The sequence below is a fragment of the Athene cunicularia genome (genome assembly GCF_003259725.1).
Source record: "Athene cunicularia isolate RWA chromosome 3 unlocalized genomic scaffold, athCun1 chr3_part1, whole genome shotgun sequence".
NCBI lineage: Eukaryota > Metazoa > Chordata > Aves > Strigiformes > Strigidae > Athene > Athene cunicularia.
This window is the reverse complement of record NW_020799097.1, coordinates 90,533,958-90,549,905: the sequence shown is the minus strand read 5'-3', so window position 1 is coordinate 90,549,905 and position 15,948 is coordinate 90,533,958. Positions and strand designations below refer to the sequence as shown.

General features: G+C 44.4%; 3 protein-coding genes across 4 annotated transcripts in view; 2 read left to right on the top strand and 1 right to left on the bottom strand.

The window, feature by feature from the left end:
• Window positions 1–1,276: 1,276 nt before the first annotated feature.
• LOC113478705 (epoxide hydrolase 1-like) lies at window positions 1,277–12,019 on the top strand. Of its 2 annotated transcripts, none has more exons than XM_026846111.1 (10): window positions 1,277–1,380; window positions 2,714–2,737; window positions 3,677–3,890; window positions 4,660–4,840; window positions 5,629–5,859; window positions 6,216–6,345; window positions 7,306–7,520; window positions 10,253–10,361; window positions 10,691–10,816; window positions 11,728–12,019. In XM_026846111.1, the coding sequence occupies exons 1-10, from the start codon at window positions 1,352–1,354 to the stop codon at window positions 11,927–11,929; spliced, it is 1,461 nt and encodes a 486-aa protein (XP_026701912.1). In that variant the 5' UTR covers window positions 1,277–1,351; the 3' UTR covers window positions 11,930–12,019. The 2 variants fall into 2 exon arrangements, with proteins under 2 accessions (XP_026701912.1, XP_026701911.1); XM_026846110.1 differs by having other exon boundaries at window positions 1,288–1,380; window positions 5,761–5,859.
• Window positions 12,020–13,890: 1,871 nt separating this feature from the next.
• Window positions 13,891–15,402, bottom strand: MAD2L1BP (MAD2L1 binding protein). Its single transcript, XM_026846113.1, has 2 exons — window positions 15,065–15,402; window positions 13,891–14,452 (listed from the first exon to the last, which is right to left on the bottom strand). The coding sequence occupies exons 1-2, from the start codon at window positions 15,356–15,358 to the stop codon at window positions 13,922–13,924; spliced, it is 825 nt and encodes a 274-aa protein (XP_026701914.1). The 5' UTR covers window positions 15,359–15,402; the 3' UTR covers window positions 13,891–13,921.
• Window positions 15,403–15,654: 252 nt separating this feature from the next.
• The window catches only part of GTPBP2 (GTP binding protein 2), a 10,801-nt gene continuing 10,507 nt past the window's right edge, over window positions 15,655–15,948 (top strand). The window contains exon 1 of the mRNA XM_026844784.1: window positions 15,655–15,832. The gene's annotated coding sequence lies outside the window, so the exon portion shown is untranslated. The remainder of the gene's footprint in view (window positions 15,833–15,948) is intronic.

Sequence of the window (15,948 nt, the reverse complement as noted above, 5' to 3'; positions counted from 1 at the left end):
AGAGCTGGTTTTGTTTGGGAAATAGAACCTTAAAGCTAAGTAATCCCAGATGAACATAACCAGAAATAGCTATGGTGTAGCAATAAATTGAACTTACCAAATGAAGGATTTACAAGCTTTTCTTCCTGATGGCTCTTTTTGATGGTACAGTGGCTGCATACAAACTCACAGCAGTTTGAGACCTAATCATCATAGAGCTCATGGTGATGATACTTCACTTTGAGCATTGCACAGAGATAGGAATCATTTCCTCTGACAATAAAGTGTAGCTATTTCTGGAGAGAAGTACAACAAGGACACTGCGACAATATAGGAAGGAGAAGCCTTTATCCAGAAAGATTTTATCAACTGTGAGGAAATAAAATCTAGTTCCCTGAGCTAAAACAAAGCATTGATTTCTGTGGAAAATTAAAAACTTAACTTTTCCTTTTTGTTTTGGCTGCTGCAAATCACAAGTGCACATGGAATAGGGCCATGTGATACACAGGTTAGAAGAGAAACCTGGAGGTCAGCTCATCTCAACTCCTGCTCAGAGCAGGTTCAGATAGGTCAGGTTGCTCAGTGCCTTGTTCCTGCCAAGTTTTGAATGCCTCCAAGATGAAGATCTCACAACCTTCTGGGCCACTGTCCCAATGTCCGAATACCTCCATGGTGGACAAATTTCTCATCATATCTAACCAGAATTTTCCCTGTTGCAATTTGCGTCCATTGCCTTTTGTCCTTCAACTGTTGCTCCTCCAGGATGAGTCTGGGTCCATTTTTCCTACTCTCTTTACTAGTTATCTGTAGACAGCACTAAGATCCCATCCTTTGCCTTCTATTCTCCAGGTTGAACAAGCCCAGGTCTCTCTGTCTCTCCTCGTGTGCCACATGCTCCAGCTCCCTGGCAGCCTGGTGGCTGTACACCACCAAGGGTGGGCTCACTCTAGTCTTTACCATCAAGGCCGGAACTGGACATGGCACTCCAGATGTGGTCTCACAAGTGCCGAAGAGAGTGAAGGATCACTTCACTCAGCCTGCTGGCTAACATGCTTGCTCTAGAGCAGCTGGCCTTTGCTGCAAAAACACCTCGTTGACTCAGGCTCGGCTGAGGACTTCGGGCCAGTCTCCACAGAGTTGCTTACTATGCATTTGGCATCCGGCCTCTGCCACGGCACAGGGCTATTCCCTTCCCCATGGAGGACTTTGCCTCTAACTTAATTTGCAACTACACACTTAGACAATAGGTGGCACTAATGGATGATGTATCCTGCGTTGTCACCGAGAGAGCGTCACTGCCGAAGAGAAAGCCGGCAGAGGGAACACCTGGGTAGCTTCGCTCAGAGCAGCAGCCAGGCGAGGAGGAGCAGATATGTGGCAGGAGACCCTTCCAAAGGCCTGGTGAGCTCTCCTCGGTGCGGGGAGGAGGCACTCTGAACGGGGTTCCCGGGGCTGGGGCGGGAGAAAGCCCCTGCCGGGTCCCAGGCCATCGGAGGGGGGGAGCATGCCGCTGAGTTCTCCTGAGTGTGAGTGGGAAGGAAGGGTTTTATTAGACGGAACCTTGGTTTGCGTCGCTCAGAGAGCTGCTTCTGGGACATGCTTGCTTTGCTAGCAGTGCCCAGTTTGTGCTGTTGCCCTGATCACTGGTTTCATGCCCCTAACTCACTAAACTCTGGGATGGAAGTGCAGAGGGATATTATTACCTGTTGCATAAGCTGCTCAGCCTCCAGGGAGGTGAAGGCTGACACTATTTGCTCTCAGGAGCCCTGTTCTTCCTTGTCTGGGAGCCGTTTGAGGAGATACCTCCTTAAAATTACACATAGGCTCTCAGAGATTGTTACCAAATTGCCTGTGTGACTGCTGGGGCCTCCAGTATAGACACTGGGTTCTGCATCTCAGGCAGCAGTGGGAAACAATACTAAGTAAAAAGTAACAGTCAGCAGACCTGTTTCTTATGGAGTTTCATGTCTTTTTTTTTTTTTTTTTTTTCTTCTCAATATATTTTATGACACCAAATAGCTCCCTAACATAGCTGCCTTCTACAAGGCAAAGTAACAAGATTTTCTCTTGTTGCTTCTAATTTTGCTAGGTTTTAGACTGTGCTTTTCTTGCAAGAGAATCTACCAGGCTGAAAGAGAACGAAGAATGTTTTCTTTTTCTTGCAGTCAGATGAGGCCCAAAAGCTTGGTATCAAATCAGGAGTAGTTAGAAGTAGCAAAGATATAGCAGCTCGTTGAACTCTGAACAGGGAAATGTCCCACAAGCCTCTCATGCCAGCCCTGCACCATGAGTATGACGTGGTTGGCAGCAGAATAACCCTTGAGCTTGACAGTCCCCTTTCAAGTCTGTGTACCTATTGCTACACAGCAGTCAAAAGTAACTATTTTCTTGGCTGAAGTAACACAGCCACTGGTAGGATGAAACACCCCAAGGACACTTAGCGAGTTGTTTAGTGCTTTTTATCTACATTGTGCCGAAGAAGGGAATATTATGGCAACAAACTAGCTAAAACACAGCCCAGAAACATTGTCTCTTTGTGCAGAGACAGTACTCTGAGCCCCTCTCTGTCCCACCCAAAAAGTAGGAAAAACAATGGCAGATGTTGCCAGTGGCTAAACAGCTTGTGATCCCATGGCTGGGCAGTAAAGGCAGTTATCTGCACCATCCCCAAGGGTCAGTACCATTCAGACATCCCTATCAGACTATAAAGATATTTTTTTTTCCACTTTTGCAGGGAGAGCATCCTGTCCCGCATCAGGTGAGTGAAATAGCTGCTCTGTGCTGAGGGCCCCACTGCTTTTATTAGCACCCTGGCTGGGGCACAGCATAGTCTCTTCCCTACCCTGTATGACAACAATAACAAAATCTTAGTCCCCTCACAGCCCCCTGTGATAGCCCCAGACACCTCTACTAATCCCCAAGGGAAGCCGGAGAGCTTGAGGTACAGGTCAGAAGGATGGGAAAGTACCCTATATTTAGGACTTATTGCTCAAGCATTTGAACAGTTTTGAAACACATTGCATGTCTGTTAACACCAGCACTGGTGACTTAGCTCCCACACCTCAATAAAGTATAAAACCCTGCTGTCTAGAACAGAAAGAGGGGCACCAGACAGACAAACCGAGATCTTTACCCATGGAAAGCTATGGTGTAAGACCAGTGTTGCCCTAAAAGATGACTGAATCTGTAGTCTATAATAGTGCTATATAGTGCTATAAAGCACTGCCAAGAGGAACACATCTAGCACATCCAGCTCTCTCCATCAGCTGAAGACCGTTGCCTCTGCTTCTGCCCCTCAGCCCATTCTGTCTGTGCAGTTTTTATTTCTGGAAGAGTCCAGCTGCTACTAGCCCATTCACTCCAGTACCTGCCTTAAATAGGTTGGTCCATATCCTATTGATCCTTGTCCCCCAGGTCACCCTGGTTCACAAGCAGAGGGACAAGGAATCCTTGTGATCAGCAAGTCCTGATCAGCAAAGACTTGAGATGCCTAAGAAACGCTGGTGGATATAACCCTGACCCAAATCTTGCCTGTGATCTTCAAAAATAACAGAAACTCCCAGCCCCTGATGACTCCATGGGATTTGTAGGCATTTGCTACTGCTCAGGACTAACCGATGAGAATACAAGACTCATCATAGTCCCTTTAACTTACACACTTCTGTTGTGGAACACAAACAATTTTATGCCTCCGCAGGTCTTTTGAATATTCTCAGAAGAATGCGGTCCTGGTCCCTGCAGCCATGCTAGGGGTTGGAGGGATGCTGGTTTACTGGCTGAGGTCTAGACACAAGATCAAGACTATTGAAATGGGCGATGGATGGTGGGGCTCAGGTGAAAGACCCCTAAAAGGGAAAGAAGATGAAAGTATCCGTCCCTTCAAGATTGAAACATCTGACAAAGAAATTGAGGTACCGGTAGCTGGGATGTAAGGAGGGGCAGAAAGCTGCAAGTTGGAGCCAGTCCATCACCTGCCTTACTGCTTTGAGATGATGTCCTGGGGGTAACAGCAGTGCTCTGTTAGATGATGGGCTCATTGCCCTTCATGAATGGTATTTGAGCTCAGATTCATTGCAATGTCCCACAAAGACTTTGTGAGACCACAGACCTTCCATGCAACCTGTGGCTACTCCTGCAGAAAGGCCACACTTTGAGCACCAGACTTTGACAGTAGGTCTGCAGATGGTGGAGCAGGGTGGGAGGGCACTGGGACAACAGTGGCATCGGTGGAGCAGGATTGAGGAGCTTCCACAGGGCTAGAAAGGTGAAGAGGGACAGGGTCTTGACTGAGTCACAGTATCTCTGTCCCTATGTGTCTGTTCCTAATTATGTGGCCAACTAACAGTTGGCAGCTCAGGCTGAGCTTCTTATTATTCTCCCATTTGGCAGTGCTGGCAAAGTCCTAGTGCCAAAAACCCCAAAGCAAATTAGCATCAAGGAAAGAGTAGGATTTTGTACTCCTGGGTGCCCTAGGGGAACTATTAACCTGTAGGAAAATATATTCGTCATAAAAATGATTCAGGAGGTCATGCAGAGTATGGCACTGCTTTGGGAGGGCTCGTGGTGTCCCAAATAGAGATACAAAAGCTGGCAGAGCCAGGAGAGCCCATCCACGCTCACCCTGGCATAGGGCACGCATGGGCAGCTGGCCAGCCTCACAGGAAGGACTCCCCTCTGCAGGACCTGCACCGCCGCCTGGAGCAGGCCCGCTACGCACCGCCACTGGAAGGGGCTGCCTTCCACTACGGCTTCAACTCCAGCTACCTGCAGAAGGTGGTGGCCTACTGGAGGAACAACTTTGACTGGCGCAAGCAAGTGGAAGTCCTGAACAAATTCCCCCATTTCCAAACCACCATTGAAGGTGAGGGGGTCTCTGTGGCTTGAGCAGGCCTCACTGAAATGCACAGAGAGAAGGGGGAGATTTAAGAGGTTACAATATTTAAGGCAACAGTATGCATAACAGCTTAGTGATATGAGTGATAACACTAGTGGAGACTATATTACTAATAACCTTCTATAGATTAACACCATTACACAGTGGCAATAAGATTAGGTCTGCTTCAAGATGGGCTTCATCTAGCTCTGAAACTATGATAACTAATGATGAGTCTTTCTTCTGCTATGCCTTGAAGCCACCTTTGAAAATTGCAAAATTTAGCTAGATTCTGAGGCTAGAATATCCCCCCCCCACCAGTTTAACCAGATGAGGTCAGCAGTTACACTTCAGGTAAGTGATCTGCAGGTTAAACTTCTATCTTGCACTTTTTCATTTTTCTCTTTTTATCAGACACATATTTTTTAATTTTTCATGTTTGTGCATGTATCTTAACTGCATTCTGCATTATGCTATTCATTTAAGTGCAGCTCTACTTATATACTGTGAGACCAGTTTCTCAGGAGAGGGATGCTCAGTCTCCTGTGACCCCAGTATCTGGGGTGGGATTGATACCTTTGTCTGTGTGTAAAAGATGAGACATAGCTACAGTACCAGGCATCCCCTTTCAGATAGGAATCTTCTTGCCATGGGTTGTTTGTGTAACTTCTGCTATGAATGCTAATTACAATTTTGCCACCCTCCTTCTTCAGAGTCCAGAGCAGAAACTGTGATGGAACCAGAGTTTTAATTTATCTGTCTTGGATGTGTGGCAGGGATCGATATCCATTTTATCCACGTGAAGCCCTCCTATGTCCCTCACGGTCAAGCTGTTCAACCTCTGCTGATGGTCCATGGCTGGCCTGGCTCCTTCTATGAGTTCTACAAGATCATCCCTCTGCTCACAGAGCCGGCTGCACATGGCCTGAACGAGGGTGACGTGGTGTTCGAAGTCATCTGCCCATCCATCCCAGGCTATGGCTTCTCAGAGGCACCGCACCAGAAAGGTAAGAGATGAAAAGTCTCCATTGAAATCTCGAGGATTTGGAGTAACACCTCAGCCATCCCCGGGTTCCCTGGGCACTGCAGTTTGTGAATGCAGATGCTTGGCTCTGCACTAACACTCACACATGGCTGAGGCTCTGGGGCTGGCTGTGGAGATTTCGAAGGCAATGGTAGCTGGAAGCCAGGCCTGCTTTCCACTTTCTCCACCTTCCACTGAATTTCTATCTTCTTATGCTCACTTTATTGCCAAGGAGTGAGGCAGAACAGCATATAGTCACGTGCCTCTGTCAGGCCACAATCTTTGGCCGGGGATGAACACTAAGACAAATAGGTCTCCTGTGTTACTCTTTACCTACAGGCTTTGACACTATAGCAACTGCTCGGATATTTCATAAACTGATGAACAGATTGGGCTTCAAGGAATACTACCTACAGGGAGGAGACTGGGGATCTCGTATTACCACAAACATGGCCCAGATGCTGCCACAGTGAGTAGCAAAGGGAATCAGTGCAGAAAAGCTGCCTCTAGTTCTTACGCTACTTTCTGGCTCCATGGTCCAGGTCCCACCTTCTGTTTGCCCTGCCTTCTGCTTTGTTTTCTCCAGGGACATTCCCACTCCTGTGCATTCGGTTATATTCATATGCTTTGCATTGATGCTGGCACAGTTCTCACACTTTCTAAATTTCAGTCCCATTTGGCTTCTCTTTCACTAGCTGTGGAAGTAAACTCTGTTGCATTTTGATTTGAGACCTCAAGGAGACAGACTATCATTCTAAATCAGAAAGGAGATAAATTTAAAATCAGCAGGGAGAAAAGGAAGGAAGGAACTCAGCCTTTCAACAGCTGAACAGTACCATGAAGTATAGAACTTTCCTGTCTAAAATGCAGAGTTGAGACTGATCGGAAAAGAAACACAATACCTTCCTCAGGAGATGGTATCACAGCTCATTGTTTAGCATTTAATGAAAAGTGGGCACCACAGCCACGCTTAGGTCAGAGAACAGATGAAGTGGGAAAGCTGTTAAATCAGTTAGATCGCAGGCTGAGCAGCTCACTGTTCCCAATTGCAGTTGTGCTTCACAGAACCCAGAGCGCTGTGGCCACACATGATCTACTCAAGCTTTTCAGAAAATACCCAATGCAGCCTGTTCCCTACAGCACAGAACAACACAAGATCAACAGCCAGAGCTACCAGCAAGGATACGCCACATCCAGAAATTGAGTAGCTAAAGCTAACATCATACCAGTGGCACATCTGGATGGAGATGGCACCAGCTGTACCATTTCTAACCCCCATAATTATTTTTTTTTAATCATGATGAACCTGAAGGGCTTTATATATTTGGCTCAGTGAAATGCTTCTATCACAGGTCCAGTAAGATTTTCTAGAAAATTTGGAGACAGAAAATCACCTGATTCAACCTTCTATTAATTAACTTGATTTTAGATCTGTGAAAGGGCTTCATCTGAATATCATCTTTGTCAACAAACAAGGTTTGAGAAGGATAATTTCTGTGATGCTTGGGGCTTATGTACCATGGCTGGTAGGCCTCAGTAGGGAAGATGTTCGACGTATGTACCCTTTCATCCAGAAGAATATATATGAACTTCTGCGAGAGTCTGGATACCTACACATCCAAGCCACCAAACCAGACACTGCAGGTAATGAACCTTCTCTATATTGCTATGAACATTGTATACTAACTTCTTATGGTATATAAAAACCTATAGTTGAACAAATGCCAACCATGTTTGAGAAGCAATGAGTTCAGGGGACTGAATGGAAGACATGGGGACAAGAACTATGTAAAAGGAAGTTAAAGGAACAGCTTAAAAAAGATTAAGACTACAGATACCACTTTTCAAGGTCTTTGAAATGGCATGCCACTTCTCTTCGGGAAAGAACGCCTTTGCAAAAAGCCTCTTAAAGTAAAGCACAGGGTCCTGAAATTGAAGATTCTAGAAATAAATGTGGGTGAAAACAAGAAAAATATCATAAGCAAGTGCAATGTGAAACTTGCAGAAAGGTAAACACAGCCCTAACACCTGAGAAGTCAGAAGCCTCACATAGTGAGGCCAGTAGATAAGGAATCTGAAGAAAGATATGGCCATCTCAGAAAAGGTCATGAATTATTTACATCAGTCCCCGCTAGCAAGGATTATGGAGTATTCCTGTATTGAAATAATCTTCATCAGGAAAGACAGCAGAGCTGTCTCAGAAGGGTGTTGGATGTGGAGACCATAGAATGAATGGCACCCCATCCTGGCAATTCAGTGAAAAAGAAGAAACTGAAACATCGACTAATGCCTAGTCTGTTGCTTGAAGAGATCACACCACTAAAGAAATAAAAGGGGACAAATAAGATACCAGGTGGGCTTTTGTTTTTTTATGAGCCAAACAGTGAAGGTAGCCCCAGAAAAATGAGAACCAGTATGCCTAGACTCTGATCAGAAAACTAGCAGAACTATTTTAAAGAGGATAATTGATTTGCAGGTGATAACATCACAGGGAAATCATGCTTCAAAAATCAGAATTCTGGCAGAATCAAAGAGCTGCAGATCCAGTAATGGAACATATTTCATTTCCAAAAAAAAGTTTTTTGGAGGTTCATCCAGCAATGTTTTAAAAGAAATTAAATTGCCTTAGGAAAAAGACTAAATTCATGGATTAGTCATAAGAACCCAAGCATAGGAATAAGTAAGCAAGTTCCAGGGGAGGGAGAATATCACAAAAATCTGTGCTGGCACCTGTACATTTCAACATGACCCTAATTTTTCTACAGGTAAGAGTTAATGGTTAAGTGAAAATTTGACAGCTATCCAGGGTTTTGTTTAATCTAAAAATAAGTGCAGAGAGTTGCAAAAACATTTAAGTGACTAGTTGATTAAACTGGCCAATAATAAAAACTGCTGTCAACAAAGTCTAAAGCCATTGAAGTAGAGGAAGAATATCACAATGGGCTCTAGTTTGGCTGCTGCCATATGAGAGAATCCACGAGTCATGGACAGTGTTTTGTAATGTCAGCCAACTCAGAGTTTAAGAGAATCCTACAAACTCTTAAAGAAAGCAAAAAGAAACTAAGACAAAACACTAAATCCATGATACTCAGAATCTGTTGCACACCTGTTCACCCTGTTTTATAAATATATTTTAGAATCAGAAGAATACAGGAAGGGGAGAAAAGGAAGACTGAAGTGACTGAGCAACTTCTGTACAAGCACTGTACGTAGTCTAGGACTCTTCAACCTGGAGAAAGAAGAGCAGGATTTTGTAGCACACTAAAATTGTGAAATGTAGAAAATGAGTAAGGGAAAAAGCATGTATTCCCTACTCAGTCTCAAGAAATATCTACATTATCAGCTCTCATTAGGCAGGTTTAAAGGAAAGCTAAAGTATTTTCACTCACCACAGGTTGTGGTACCTAAGATGTAGTAGAGGTTGAATGACTAAGTTGCAAACAAGACTGGTATTTCTAAGCATCTAATCCCTAGACATTGAATATGGTGGTTCAGGGGCAGCTTTCAGACCAGACAATGCTCATCTCCAGAGGGGTCATGTGTTAACTGGCACATTTTATCCTGCCCTACCATGACTGGTCAAAGCATTTACATGACTTTCATCTGTAGCAAACCACTCCAGGCCTGACAGCACAGGGAAACTGTGGTGCCAATGCACAGACTTACTATGATTTAGTTATGTCCACTGTTAAATTGAGACCATGTTGTGCATCTTCTTTTACAAAGGCACTCAGTGCTAAAGTCACACTAAAATACACAAGAGTAGGCAATACTGAGTATACTGTAAAACTACAGCCTGGAGTATGCTACAGGAATTTTCCCAAGGCAAACCTTTATCACTACTGAAGTAATCCCCATCCTGTTTTACAGGTAAGAAAGAACACAGATATAATATGTTGTGTACCTGCTATGTTTATAATGTTTGTTAGTGTTCCCCAAAGGCAGGAACTGATACACAATCCTCCACTGTTTCAATTAAACAAAGTGATGAACAGCACTCAAGGTCCTGGTTATTCATCCTGAGCAGGACAGTGCTCCCAAAGAGTTTATCAAAAAATGCTTTTCAAAGTGTAATCCCTTTACATCTGAATTTGCTCCTTGTGCTACACATTACTAAGAGGCCATCAGGACTTTGCTAACTCCTAGCTTCTTTTGTATAGGAATTACCCAAGTTGGTAGTGCTGTCAGTTAGAGCCAGAATTCCATTGGGCTGAATTTGTCAAGAATAAAGTACTACCAGGGCTAGTAAAATACAGGCTCTCTACTGAATTCTCAAAGAAAACTCTGAGGAATTCTTGAAAGTCCAGTTTAACTTCCACTGAAGTATTGCACTGCCGGGCAACTGCAGTAGCGCTCCTGTTCTTCTCCTAAATTAGGTTGTGGACTGAATGACTCCCCTGTGGGGCTTGCTGCATATATTTTGGAGAAATTCTCTACCTGGACAGATAAATCATTTCTGCATAAAGATGATGGAGGCTTGGAAAGGTAAGTAAGCAGATGCTCTTCCATGAGAAGAATCATTAAAAGAATGAGTGATAACTAATGAGGAGATAGGTAAAAGACTGGCCAATCAAAGATTCATTTTAAGGACAAAAGATTATACATGACAAGTAGTAGTTTAAACTTACAGCAGACTGCCTGCAAACTACTGCTTCAGCACCAGGCAGTTTTGCTCTGGGCACATGGGTGCTGATTAATTTGCTGCTTGAAAATGAGTGGAGAACAAGAGGAACAACTGTTCTTCAGGACATGAGCCAAATACAGCATACTGAGAAACAGCTTCCAATGAAATTTCTTCATTTCTCTCTCAACAGCAAATACTCTCTTGATGAGCTTTTGACCAATGTGATGATATATTGGGTAACATCCTCCATTGTGTCTTCAATGCGATTCTACAAGGAGAACATCTCCAAGGTCTCTCGTCTTACTGCTGATGCCAGGTAATAAAGTGACAGGTCCAAGACAGATTTGCAAATGAGATTTGCCTGTATAAATGTTTAGATCTAATAGACAAAAAAAAATCCAAGTTCTTATTTTCTTTTGATAAATAAGGGTCACTTTTCTTTTGAACCTACAATTCACACAAGGTAGCCTGTGGCCAAGACAGTGCAGACAACTTATCAAAGTATATTCAGTCATTTATGTTCAAAATACAGGTCTATATACTTATTGTAATCTGGGGCTCAGTTCAGTAAAAACAAAACAGAAAATCATTAGCATTTCCAAACGAGTTTAAACTGAAATAGGAAGGATATGGCTTACTGGTGGGTAAACTAAGAACTACAACTGTTAAGCACAAACTTGGGGAAGCAATTTGGAGAGCAGCACTTGAAACCAAGCACCTTCTAACAGCCGCTGGCTTTAAGATGACTATAAGAGAGGCTGACCAGGAAAAAGCTGCTGAGCAAAATTCTCCAAGTGATTGATCATACAAACAAATAGGAGAGACTTTTTTCTTTGTAGACTGAACCGGTTTACCTTTCCTCTCAAGAGACTCATTTGTTAGGTTGCTACCATAAATTCTAAAGTAAACATGAGGTAGCTAATTTCTGACTTTCACAAATAGATGTAGCATCTTGCCATGTATCACTAAACAAAACAAGGTAAGCTTAAAAATCTGAAACATTTCAAGGTTGAACTGTGTACAAAGTTGGCTCTACACATTATTGATTATAACATTCCTAAACTGAAGGAGATCCAAATACAAGTGAAGTTCTTCAGCAGAGTACTGCAAAATGGGTTGCTGGGATCAAACTTCCCCAGCTGATTGTGGCAGTAACCAGAGTCAGAAGATTTTTATAGACTTTCCCCACGACTTCTTTCCAAAATGAAGTTAACTAATGTCTTCCAGGGTTGGAGTATACGTTCCCACAGGGATTGCAGCTTTTCCTCAGGAAATAGTACATACACCACATGTCTGGGCAAAGGAGGTCTTCAAGAACATCATCACTTACTCTTACATGCCACGTGGAGGGCATTTTGCTGCCTTTGAGGAACCAAAGCTTCTAGCACAAGACATCATGCACTTTGTCAGAAAGGTGGAACAGCTGTGAACGTGCAGTTTAGATACATACTGGAAGCAAGTTGTTCTGCCACCAGCAGAACCTTTACTTTGAGGGATTAAATAAATCCAATGTAATCACATGCAGAAGCCAGCATTTTATTTTGGTAATTATTATAGTACTAAACTTGTTAATCAAGGTCTAAAGCTCTTAAAGAAAAAAAAAAAAAAAAGCATCTTGTCATCTTTTATTCCTGGCACCATATCACTGCTGCATTCATAGTTCAAGTATAACAGAATATGTAAACAGTTTAATGCAGTAACATTACACTCATCTGGGTAAGAGAGTAGAAAGGAACTTGGTCCTTGTTCCTCAGAACTAAGGCTTGTGTTGCAAAGCTTCTTTAAATACTTGAGTGTTAACATTCTTAAATATGCATTACAAGCAGCTTTGGTGGAAGTGTAAAGGGTTTTGATCTCCTGAGCACAAACACTCCTATGTTCAAGTTATATTTCATTCAAGTCCTGTGATTACATATTCAAGTGGGCAGCTGCACATAAGACAGCCATCTTCATTCTAGTAGTTTTTGCCCTAGAGCTAGATTTAGCAGTTATGACTACTATTGTAAACACTTGTTAATGGATAAGGGAGAGACAGCACTCCCTAGTGTGTTCTCCAAGCTCAAAAATATCAACTTAATTCCCTCCTAGCTCTACAGTCTCACTCCATTCCAAAAGGTCAAAGTTAAAATATGCACCGTTTAGGTTACTTCAACCTTTAGCCTCCTTTCAAAGGATTTTTACCACCCCATTGTGCAATTTATGCTAGCAAGAAACTGCAAGCAACCTCGCTACTAGTAGGCTCGTTTCTCTTCAAATGGGATAGACCTATTTGGAGCTATTAAGCTCATTACATTACAGATATATATATATATACACACAGGCAAATGAAGATAACTGCAGCAGGTATCTAGTTCTGACACACTATGCTCTAAGGGTTTCTCTCCCTCCCTGTCCCATTTGGCACTAGATACCAGGCCAGAAGAAAGGGCTCAAATTCTGCTTCTAAGTAATACATTCCAACTTAGATCAGGAATTTGACAGGTAAAGATAGTGCTGAACTTGATCACACTCCTCTCACCCCTTCTTCACATTTCAGAAGCATTCAGAGTCTAAGACTTTTAAGATGTGAAAGCAAGAACATAACTTTTCTGTTGTTAAGTGAGAATAAACTAGCATATTGGGGCAGGAGTCCTAACTTCAGAGGAAGAAGGTTAGAGCAGAAAATGCTTACTTTTAATTTTAACTGTACATCTGATTGTCAGGGCTGCTGGACTAAAGGTTAGTAAGAAAAAAAAATATGAAGATGACTCCACTGCCTCCACAGGACTGCTCAACCTCTTTTCATCACCATATAAGACCATAATAAGTACAAGACCTCCCAATTGCTGAGAAGTCCCACTCTTTGGATTGTTAAGTAACTGAAATTGAGTTATGGGGAAATCTAATTTTAGTCAAACATATGGGCAAACCTTGAGTATTTGAGTCTAACCAGACTGCAGGGAAAGGTCTACTTTTATAGGAATAGGGTAGGTAAGAATGGTTAAGGCCTTTATAGCGAAGACCGACTGTATTAGCAATCACATACATTACCTAGAGTCCCAAACAATCATCTAATTATTACCAGATAAATGGCTATATTAAAACTCAGGAGAGAAAAGACTGTATCCAGTATCTGCCAGTTCAGCAAGTATATGGCAGTAAAACTTTACTCCCACTACCGATTCATCTCCTGTGCCACAACTCAGCTCCCTAAAGAATCACTGTATCTGTGTGCAACTGTGCCTTAAAGGGTATTTGCTTGCAACAATTCAGGAGATGAAGACAGATGAATTCAGTCAAACTATAGGAAGGCAGTAGATGCCCTGGAGAAAAGATCCAGACAGAGAAGAATACATGGCTACATTTGATAAAGTTATTATTGCTTAAAGCAGCACCAAAAAAAAATATTCACTATTCCATTAAAAGTTCTACAGAGCACAGATCATTCACAAAAGCCTTTGAGTGTCACAGGTGCTTGAAACCATACATAGTCCTCCCAAGTAGAGGTCACATGCTGAGGAGGCGAGGAACTTATGTTGATGACTCCATCGCAGGACAAGTTAACAGTTAGTTTCCTTCCTCGGGTCGGCACTTTATAGTTGAGCTTGGGCCGGAACCAATCAACACCACAATCGCGGTGTCCTTGGAGCATAACAACAGTGCCAACAACAGGGAGAGCCTTGAGTTCACTGAAGACATCCGCAACGAAAAGCGCATGAAAGAGCTTGCGAACACAGGATGTAGTTTTCAGGCTCTCCTCAGCACGGCCCTCGTAGATACCTTCTAAGTTGAGCTCATAGAGCTCCTTGGGGCTCATGACATTGCCTCCAAGTAGAATGAGAACCCGAGGAACCAGTGTCAAACTAAACATTACTTCCAAGTGCTGGAGCACTCCCTCCAGATCCATCAGCACCTGCTGGCACTTCTTGCTTGCCGAGTCCACAGAGGGTGGCTTCTTAATCAGGTCTCCATCCTGAAAAACAAACAGACAAAAAAGATTAGTACATTTCATTATTAGGAAATATTAGTCCTAATACATTCTTCAGAGCATAGGCTATCCCATCTCTGAAAGTCAAGGAAGGTTCAGAGGGTTTTATGCTCCTTTTGAAAGATATAAGTACTCACATATAGAATCAGGAAATCCAAGAGGAACACAAAAGGCTGCTCTGTAGTTGCTTGGTTTGAATCTGAATTACACTACTGATGAATTCCCACAAGAATTAAAACCCCCAACTTTTAAAGATCAGATATCACTTCAAAGCCACTTAGGATTAAAAAACCTTCTTCTTACAGTTGTTTAAGCAACAAACTAAACAATAACATGCTTTGGGCAGAAACTGGGAGAATGAAAGAAAACCAGTAACTTGCTGAGACCCTTAAACACCTAACTTAAAGCATTTTAAGTTGTAGCAACACTTAAAGCTACAACTACAAGCCCCAAGTTACTTTAGAAGCAGTTGACATACTAAAATAAGACTTACTGAGCTAGAACAGTTAGCTGACAGGCAAAACACAAATGCTGCAGCCTCTGGGGAATAACCGCCCCTGGGGTCCCTCTCGGCAGCTCCCCGCAGCCCCCCCTCACCTGCATCGCCCGCCGGCAGAAGTAGGCAAGCTGCTCGTATGGCAGTGGGAGCTGATGTCGCTGGTGCAGGACGTGCTTGAGGAGCTCGCAGGCGAAGCGGCAGCAACTCTCCCGGCTCACGGGGCCCGGGAACACCACCGACACCGAGGGGCAGGCCGCCGCCAGCCCACTCCGCTGGGGCATCATCCCAGAACCGCAGTCCAGAACCGGTGGCGCCTCACCTATAAGGAGCGAAGAAGGAGAAGAGATCGCTCGATCAGGAACAAGAGCTACCGCAACCCTAGGAGCCGCCATTTTCTGGCCAGCGGAGGGCGGCCGGCTAGGATTTGAATGGCCGCCGCCGGAGGGCATCATGGGAGTGGCTAACGTTCGTCTCGCGCGACTTCCGGCTGCGCACGCGCCCGGCTGGGCGGGGCGGGGCTTCCGGCCCGGCAGGAGGAGGAGGAGTAGTGGTAGTGGTGGTGGTGGTGTCTGTGGGCAGCCCAGCCCCAGGGGGTGGGCTGGGCTGCACTGGGCTGGCGGGCACGTTCGCTTCTCCTGTCCTGGGCTTGTCAGCCGCGCGGAGAGCAGGCGCTGCTGGGGTGCTCAGTGGGGCTAAGGACCGCCGTGCTGAGGAGGCACCGTGGCAGGCTCGGCTGCTCCAGTCCGGGCAGGCGCGCCGTGAGCTGCGGCTGCCTCCTTGCAGGGCTACCCAGGGGGCTCCGGAAAACAGGTCAACTGCCTTGACCCCCGCCCCGTGCTGCAGCCCGCCCAGAGTACATTTGCAAGGTGCGTGGCAGTGAGGGGACAAAGCTCAGCCGGCCGTCCCCGGGCCGCTGAGCTTCCTTCGCCCCCGGCTGGCAGCCCTGTTGGCTCCGGTCCCTTGCAGAGGAACCCCTTTCGGC